Below are 9019 nucleotides of genomic sequence, written 5' to 3'. Positions count from 1 at the left end.
AGCTAATAGCTCGCTCTGCGCCAGCAGGGCCCCTGTCCATGCCCAGAGCCGGGCTTCAGCGTGAGCCGCCAGCCCCAGCCTGGATCTGGGGCGCGTTTCCCAGCGGAGAGCGCGGCCTCGGCGCAGCGTGGTGCTCCAGGGCCCTGTCCCAGCGCTCGCGTCCTCCCCGTGCCTCGGTTTCCCCTCCTGCTCTCTCCGGCAGGAGGGAGAAGCCCCTCTCCGCGCAGCCGCAGCCCGGGCGCCGGCGCTGCTCGTGCGTCCTTGTCCGGCCGTGCCCAGGCAGGGCGGCCGCAGGAGCAGGCAGCGAGCGAGCGGGGCTGCAGCTCCGCCAGGGCGGGGGCGTTTCGGGGGGGCCGCGGCTCGGCGGGGCCGGAGGAGGCCGAGCCAGGGCTGCGCCTCGCCGCGGGGGCTCAGCCGGGCCAGCGCGTGCAGCTGCGGCCCGGGGCGCCCGACGACGGACGGCGTTTTGCCACCGGCTGCTTTCCCGGCTGCGCGATGGAGTTGCCAAGCAACTGCCGTAGCTCCGCGGCGCGGGAACAAAGCAGGGACCCGGCGACCCCCAGCCCTCCCGAATCCGCCCCGAGTCGCTCCCCGCCGGCAGCCGCAGGGCTCTGCGCGCCCCGTGCCGGGAGCCGGGCCCGGGGAGGGCGTCACGGGCGGCCCGGGCACGCGGCGCGTCGGGGGAGCAGAGGAGGAACCCGGGGAGCAAAGCGAGAGCGCGGCGCGGGGGGCCCAGCCCCGGCCGGCGGCTCTTCCCGCCCGCATCCCCGCCTGCCCCGGCTTGCCGGCCCGCCCGGCAGGGCCTGCTCCGGCGGGAGGCGGCGAGGGCAGGAGCCGCCCGGGCGCCGGCCCCACGCGCGCCTCCGCCGTTCCCACGGCTCGACCCCGGCCCCATACGTGGCTCTGCCGCTCCCGTGGCTGGACCCCAGCCCCACGCACGGCTGTGCCGTTCCCGTGGCTGGACCCCGGCCCCACGCACGGCTGGACCCCGGCCCCACGCACGGCTGTGCCGCTCCCGTGCCTGGACCCCGGCCCCACGCACGGCTGTGCCGTTCCCGTGGCTGGACCCCAGCCCCACGCACGGCTGGACCCCGGCCCCACGCACGGCTGTGCCGCTCCCGTGGCTGGACCCCGGCCCCACGCGCGCCTCTGCCATTCCCACAGCTCGACCCCTGCCCCACGCACGGCTGGACCCCGGCCCCATGCAGCTGCGACGTTCCCACGGCTTGACCCCACGCATGGCTGGACCCCAGCCCCATCGCGCCTCTGCCATTCCCACAGCTCGACCCCTGCCCCACGCACGGCTGGACCCCGGCCCCACGCGGCTCTGCCGTTCCCACGGCTGGACTCCGGGCAGGGCTGGGGCACATTGCCCCGGGGTGCGAGGGGGGATGTGTGGGGTGCAGTGAGCTGTGTGGGTGCAATGTCGGGTGTGAAGAAGCATCACGTCGTGGGGGGGGAGGGGGTGTGCGTGCGACTGTCTCGCTGGGTCAGGGTGTGCAGCGGCGTCAGGCTGTGTGCGGCTGTCGCTGTGGGTGTGTGCGGGGAGCGTGCCTGTATCTGCAGGTGTGACTGTAGCGCTGTGGGTGTGCAAGGGGGTGTGTGACTGCGCGTGCACCAGGCTGTGCGCCCGCGGGGGGCCCGTGTCGCTGCGGCGCGCGGGGCCGGGGCCGGGGCCGGGGCCGGGCCGGGCCGGGGCGGAGCGGGCAGGTGCGGCGGCGGCGGCGGCGGCGGCGCGGGGCGGCCCCGGCCGGGGGCGGCGCCGGCGGCGGCGGCGGCTCCGCGGGCCGCGGCGGGGCGCAGCGCGCAGCAGGCGCGGGGCAGGCGGAGCGGGGCGCGCAGCCGGAGCCGCCCCGCCGCCGCCGCCGCCGCCGCGGGGCCGCCCATGGCCCCCTGAGCCGCCGCGGCGCCGGCCCCGCGCGGCCATGAAGCCGCTGGAGAAGTTGCTGAAGAAGCAGAGCTCGCACCTGGGCGGCCGCGCCGCCGCCGCGCCGCCGGGGCCGGGGCCGGGGCCGGGGCCGGGGCCGCGGCGGCAGAGCCTGTCGCGGCCGCCCGCCTCCCCCGAGGAGCCGGCGGGGCCGGCGGCGCCGCGGCCGGGCGGCGAGGGCCGCTGGCTGGAGCTGCGGCCGCCCGAGGCGCCGCCGCGCTCGCCGCCGTCGCTGTCCTCCGAGGAGCTGTCCCCGGGCGGCGGCGGCGGCGGCGGCGAGCGGGAGCCGCCGAGCCCCGAGCCGCCCCCCGCCGCCGCCTGCTGCTGGCCGCCGGCCGCCCCCGCGCCCCCCGAGCGGCTCCTGGCCGCGCTGCTGGAGCGGCTGGCGGCGGGCGGCGCGCACGGCCGCGGCTGCGGAGCAGGTACCGGCGCCGGGGCCCGGCCGGGGCCGGGGGTGGGGGGCGCCGCGGGGGGCCGCGGGGTGCCGGAGGGCAGCGCCGCGGGGCGCTGGGGCGGCGCTGCTGGGGGCTGCGGAAGGCGTTAGGGGAATTAGTGGGTGTTGGGTGATGCTGGGAGGCATCGCTGGAGCGGGGGGGGGTTGCTCTTGGGGGGCGCTCCTGGGTGCTGGGGGGATGGTGGGAGGCATTCCTGGGTGCTAGGGGGCTCTTGAGGGGCATTGATGGGTGTTGGGGGAGTGTTAAGGGGCATTGCTGGGTGCTGGGGGGTGCTGGGGGCATTGATGGGTGCTCAAAGGGTGTTAGGAGACGTTGCTGAGTGCTGGAGGGCTCTGGGGGCACTGCTGGGTGCTGGGGAGGGTGTTGCTGCATGCCAGCGGGGTGCAGTGGGGTGTTACTGGGTGCTGGGGGGGGCATTGCTGGGTGCCAGGGGAGCTGCTGAGCACTGGGGCATCCAGCGAGCGCTGCGGGGTGCTGCGGTGGGAGGTGCTGGAGGGCGCAGGGGCACCGCTGGGCGCTGCGGTGGGCAGTGCTGGGGGGCAGCGCTGGGTGCTGGCGTGGGAGATGATGGGGGCAAGGCTGGGTGTGGGGCTGGGTGATACTGGGGTGCTGCAGTGGGAGATGCTGGGGGGGCACGAGGGGCTGCACCGTCGGCTGCTGGGGCGAGGCGGGGGGGGGGTAGATGGCACCGTGCAGGGCACAGGCAGGTGCCCGGCGGGGGCAGCACGGCCGGGCTGGCGCAGCACCCCCGGCAGCGGGGCCGGGCTGCACGGAGGGGTGCAGACCCCAGGGAGCCACGGGGGGAGGCTGGCCGGGGGCCGCGGCTGTGCCGGGCCCGGCGGAGGCCAAGGGCGGCCGGGCACTGCCTCCCGCGGCACCGCGCAGAGCCGCGGCCGTCGGCCTCTGGGTTAATCTTTAACGTTTTCCCGGTGCTAAAATTAGCCTCCGCGCCGGAGCCGCAGTGGAGGGGAGGTGGGGGGAGCCGGGCGGGCGCCCCGGCGCCTCGCCGTCCGGCGGGGAGCGGCGCTGCCCGCGCCGGGGGCCGCAGGCAGCGGCCGGGTGCAACGCGGGCAGGGCCGGGGGAGATGCCCGCTCCGCCGGGCGCGGGGCGGGGGGGACGAGGCCGGGCCGCGGTGCAGCTCGGCGAAACGAGGGAGCCCCTGGGCTGGGAGCGAGGGGCCCTGGCGCCCGGAGAGCCCCCGCGGCGGCTGCTGCTCCCCGCGGCTCTTGGGGGGGGGGGGGGGAGGGTCCGTGAGGATGGGGGAAACTGAGGCAGGGATGATGGGCTCTGCGCTGGGGTTTGGGCGAGCACGGAGACCCCCCCCTGCCCTTCTCGCAGCCCCAGCCTGCCCCACGCAGGAAGGGGGGCCCAGGAGTGCGGGCAACGGGGCAGGGGGAGGCTCCCTTCTGCCCCCCCGAGCGGCGCCCCGGGAGGGGACCGGGGCTGGGGGGGGCCGCGGGGGGTCGTGTCCGCTCTGCGCCTCCCGCTGTGCCCGGCTCGGGTGCCGGGGCTGGGTGGGCTGGGGGGTCCGAGGGGCGCGGGGGCATCGGCCCGTCCCGCTTGCGGGTGCCGGGGGCAGGGGGGGGGCAGCGCCCGCGGGTCCCGGCCCCGGCGTGGGGCGCGCAGCGGGCTGCACCGCCGCCCCCCCCCCCCGGCGCTGCCGGCCTCCGTTTGCCCCGTGGGGCGGAGCGGGGCGGCCCGGCCCGGCCCGGCCCGGCGGCGCCGTGAGTCAGCGGCGGGCGCGGCGCTGGGCGGGGGGGGCGGCCCGAGGCGGGGGGGGGGCAGGGGGCCGGGGGCGGCCGCCCTGACCCCGCCGCCCCCCCGTCCCCCCCAGACTCGCTGCTCGATGACATCGTGCTCACGCACTCGCTCTTCCTCCCCACCGAGCGCTTCCTGCAGCAGCTGCACCAGCAATATCCCGGGCGCGGGGGTGGGCACGGGGGGCGCGGGAGGGTGCCACGGGGGTGGGCACGGGGGGCGCGGGAGGGTGCCACGGGGGTGGGCACGAGGCGGGCGTCAGGGTGTGTGCAGGGCTGACACGCGGGTGGGCGTGAGGATGCCAGGAGGGAGGGCACAAGGTGCAGCCCGCGGGTGCGTGGGGGTGGGCGCGAGGGTGCTGTGGGGGGCCACGGGGTGGATGTGAGGGTGGGCATGGGGTGGGCACAAGAAGGGTGTCGGGGGTGCAAGGAGCGCCCAGGGCGGGTGCCCGCGACACCCGCCGCCCGTGATTCCTCCTTGACGGTGCCACCTTCGTGCTGGCGGCGGGCGGCCCCGCGCCGGGCCGGGAGGAGGGCGCGGGGCTGCGGCGCAAGCGGGCCGTCCTCGCCGTCCTGCTCCATTTCCTGGAGACCTACAAGGGGCTGCTGCAGGAGGAGGAGAGCGCCGGCAAGGTCATCAAGGTGGGTGCGCGCCCCGCGGGCGCCCGCGCCGCCGGCCCCCCGGCGCCGCTGAGCCCCTCTCGCTGCCCCCCAGGAGCTCTACCTGCTCATCATGAAGGACACGTCCCTCTACCACGACCTGGAGGACGAGATCCTCAAGCTGCACCAGCTGGTGGAGACTGTGGAGCTGAAGTGAGCAGGGTGCAAGGGTCGCTGTGGGTGCAGGAGCGTCCCATGGGTGCAAGGGTTCCCCCAGGGAGCAGGGGTTTCCCATGAGTGTGAGGGGTCCCCTTGGGTGCAGGCAGGTCCCGTGAGTGCAAGAGTCCCCCCTTGGGTGCAGGGAGGGGTCCCATGGGTGCAGGGGGGTCCCACGAGTGCAAGGGTCACTGTGGGTGCAGGGGCATCACCATGCACACGGGGGGGGGGGGCAGGGTGCAGGGGCTGGGGGGGGGGTCATCAGCAGCCCTTCAGTGCCAAGTGGGACCTGAGTGGGCCCCACGGAGGGTCCCGGCTCCAGCAGCCGAGGAGGCCGGCGGGGGCGTGGGGAGGGGGTGCCGGGACCGCCGTGCCCGTGCACCCCGGGGTTGGGGGGGGGGGTCTGACCCGGCGCCGTTGCCGCAGGGTGGCCGACGAGACGCCCCCCCCGAACAAGCAGGTGAAGCCGCTGTTCCGGCACTTCCGCCGCATCGACTCGTGCCTGCAGACGCGGGTGGCTTTCCGGGGCTCCGACGAGAGTGAGTGCGCGGCGGGCGGCGGGGGGGGGGCCCGGGAAGGCGCGCGGGGTCCCGGCGGCCGCGCTGACGCCCCGGCCTCCCTCCGCAGTCTTCTGCCGCGTCTACATGCCCGACCACTCGTACGTCACCATCCGCAGCCGCCTCTCGGCCTCGGTGCAGGACATCCTGACCTCGGTGACGGAGAAGCTGCAGTACTCGGAGGAGCGGAGCGCCCGCGACGAAGCCCTCGTCCTCGTCACCGTGGCCTCGTCGGGAGGTGCCGCCGGGGGGGGCGGGGAGGGGGGGGCCGCCGCGGGGCCGCCCGGCGCTGACGCCCGCCCGGCGCTGCCCGCAGAGAAAGCCGTGCTGCAGCCCAGCGAGGAGTGCGTCTTCACCGCGCTGGGCATCAACAGCCACCTCTTCGCCTGCACCAGGGACACGCTGGAGTCGCTGGTGAGTTGGGCGGCGGGGCGGCGCGGCGCCGGCGGGACGGCCTCGTGCAGCGCCGGGGCCGCCGCAGGTGCCGCTGCCGGAGGAGATCCAGGTGGTGCCGGGGGACACGGAGCTGCACCGCGCCGAGCCCGAGGAGGTGGCCAACCACCTCACCGCCTTCCACTGGGAGCTCTTCCGCTGCATCCACGAGGTGGGTGGGCGCCCGCCGGGGCGCCGCCGCGAGCGCCGGCCGCGCGGGGCCCTGACGGCCTCTCCCCGCGGCAGCTGGAGTTCGTGGACTACGTCTTCCACGGGGAGCGGGGCCGGCGCGAGACGGCCAACCTGGAGCTGATGCTGCAGCGCTGCAGCGAGGTGCAGCACTGGGTGGGCACCGAGCTGCTGCTCTGCGAGTCGCTGGGCAAGCGGGCTCACCTCCTCAAGAAGCTCATCAAGATCGCGGCCATGTGAGCGCCGGGGCCGGGGGGGGGACGACGCGGGGACGCGGCGGGCGGCCCCGGCCCTCACGCCGCCTCCCCGCCCCGCAGGTGCAAGCAGAACCAGGACATGCTCTCCTTCTACGCCGTCGTCATCGGGCTCAACAACGCCGCCGTCAGCCGCCTGCGCCTCACCTGGGAGGTGAGGGACCCCGGAGCCCCGCCGGCGGCACGCTCCCGGCCCGGCTGGGCTCTTCCCGGCCCCACCAGCTTGCTCCCGGCCCAGTTAGGGTGTTCCTGACCCCGCCGGCACACTCGTAGCCCTGCTGGGATGCTCCTGGCCCAACCGGGATGCTCCCGGCCCCACCAGCACGCTCGTAGACCTGCTGGGATGCTCCTGGCCCAACCGGGATGCTCCCGGCCCCACCAGCACGCTCGTAGCCCTGCTGGGATGCTCCCGGCCCAACCGGGATGCTCCCGGCCCCGCCGGCACGCTCGTAGCCCTGCTGGGATGCTCCCGGCCCAACCGGGATGCTCCCGGCCCCGCCGGCACGCTCGTAGCCCTGCTGGGATGCTCCCGGCCCAACCGGGATGCTCCCGGCCCCGCCGGCATGCTCGTAGCCCTGCGGGGATGCTCCCGGCCCAACCGGGATGCTCCCGGCCCCGCCGGCACGCTCGTAGCCCTGTTGGGATGCTCCCGGCCCCACCAGGGTTTTGCATTTCAGAAGCTCCCGGGGAAGTTCAAGAACCTGTTTCGGAAGTTCGAGAACCTGACGGTGAGGAGGGGCCGGGGGTCGGGCAGGGGCCAGTGCCCGTGGGGAGCTGTCCGGCCCCGTCCCATCCCGCGGCCCCTGAGCCCCCGCTCCCCCCAGGACCCCTGCAGGAACCACAAGACCTACCGGGAGGTGCTGGCCAAGATGAAGCCCCCCCTCATCCCCTTCGTGCCACTCATCCTCAAAGGTGAGGGCAGGGCCGGGGGGCGCTGGGCTCCGGCCACCCCGCGGGGCCCCCTCACCCCTCCGCTCGCCCCCAGACCTCACCTTCCTGCACGAGGGCAGCAAGACCCTCCTGGACGGGCTGGTCAACATGGAGAAGCTGGTGAGCCCCCGGCGGCGGAGGAGCCCCCGGCCCGGCCGTGCGCAGGGGTCCGGCGTCGCCGAGTGGATGTGGCCCCCGACGTGGGATGGGGACCCTGGTGTCCTTGGAGGGAGAGATTTGGGGCCAGGGAGCAGCAGTTGGGGGGGGGGCTGTGGGGTGCATGAACCGGGGGTGCAGAGTGGGGTCCCCAGGGTGGCCGAGAGCGGGCTCCCCAGGGTGCATCGCCCCTGAGGTGCCGAGCAGGGTCCCCAGGGGGAGGCGTGGGGGTCTCCCGTGATGTCCCCACAGTGTGCAGCAAAGGGGGGGGGTGGGATAGTCCCTAGGGTCCCGCGGACGGGTGTCCCCGGAGCCGGGTCCCCATGTCCCCGTGGGCAGGTGTCCTCGGAGCCGGGTCCCCGGGGGGTCCTGCAGGCGGGGGTCCCCAGAGCCAGGTCCCTGTGTCCCCAGGGGCGGGTGCCCTCGGAGCCAGGTCCCTGGGGGTCCCCGCGGGCGGGGGTCCCCGGGGCCGGCTCCCCGGGGCTGACGCCTCTCGGCGCTCCCTGCCCAGCACTGCATCGCCGAGAAAGTGAGGACGATCCGCAAGTACCGGAGCCGCCCGCTGTGTGAGTCAGGGCTGGGGGGGGGGTCCCAGGGGTGGGGGTGCGGGGACACAACCTGTGCCGTGGGGCCGGGGGAAGGGGGGGGATGCACGGCCACCCCCCACCACTCGCCCCACGCGTGTGTGCCCCCCCCCCCGGACGCTCACCCCACGCGTCCCCCGGGGGGCCGTATAGCCGGTGCCCCCCCGGGTTGACGCCCCCCCCTCCCCGCCCCGCCGCCCCCCAGGCCTGGAGCTGGAGGCCTCCCCGGGGCAGCTGCAGACCAAGGCCTACGTGCGCCAGCTCCGGGTCATCGACAACCAGAACCTGCTCTTCGAGCTCTCCTACAAGCTGGAGCCCAGCAGCCAGTGAGCGCGGGGGCGGGCGGCCCCCCCCCAGCACTGACGCACTTTGCCGGGGGGCTGCGGAGGTTTGGGGGGGGGGGGCGCCCCGCGCCATGGAGCCCAGCGCCATGGAGCCCAGCGCCGTGGGGCCCAGCGCCGCGGGGCCTAGCACTGTGGGGCCCGGCGCCGTGGGGCCCCGCGCCGTGGGGCGGCTGTGCCCCCCCCGCCGCCCCCTCTATTTTTGTACGTGTCCCCAGGCCCCGCTGCGCCCCCCCTCCGCCCCGCGCGCCCCCAGAATGTATATATTTTGTACCAAATGGCTGTCTTTAATTGTAAATTTATTTTTTAAGAAAAAAAGGAGGAAAAATAAGCACAAAAATCCCCCCCCCCCCCGCGTGTGTGCGTGCGGCGGGGCGGGGGGAGCCGCCGCGGGGGCTCCCCCCCAGGAGCGCGAATAAAAGCCGAGCTGTCCCAGCGCCGTGTCCTGCGTGTGCGCGGGGGGGGGAGGGGGGGAATGCTGTATGCTGACGTCATCGTGGGGCGTGATGTCAGCGATGAGGTCACGGATGAGCCCACAGCACATGGGGAGGGCGGGGTCTCGACCTTCCCAACATGGCTGCCGCGCGCGCTGACCTCCGCCCCACGGTGGCCGCGTGGGG

The 9019-nt window shown here is 76.1% G+C and overlaps 1 protein-coding gene across 1 annotated transcript; it reads left to right on the top strand.

The window, feature by feature from the left end:
- The first annotated feature begins 1892 nt into the window (after positions 1-1892).
- On the top strand, positions 1893-8834 carry RAPGEFL1 (Rap guanine nucleotide exchange factor like 1). The gene is made up of 15 exons (XM_062595706.1): positions 1893-2349; positions 4218-4296; positions 4632-4782; positions 4856-4953; positions 5383-5495; positions 5584-5751; positions 5830-5927; positions 5995-6117; positions 6192-6370; positions 6452-6542; positions 7066-7116; positions 7213-7300; positions 7374-7438; positions 7986-8040; positions 8264-8834. The coding sequence occupies exons 1-15, from the start codon at positions 1926-1928 to the stop codon at positions 8386-8388; spliced, it is 1908 nt and encodes a 635-aa protein (XP_062451690.1). The 5' UTR covers positions 1893-1925; the 3' UTR covers positions 8389-8834.
- The last annotated feature ends 185 nt before the right edge of the window (positions 8835-9019 follow it).

Source organism: Rhea pennata, chromosome 26 (assembly GCF_028389875.1).
Source record: "Rhea pennata isolate bPtePen1 chromosome 26, bPtePen1.pri, whole genome shotgun sequence".
NCBI lineage: Eukaryota > Metazoa > Chordata > Aves > Rheiformes > Rheidae > Rhea > Rhea pennata.
This window is presented reverse-complemented; position numbering and strand designations above follow the sequence as displayed.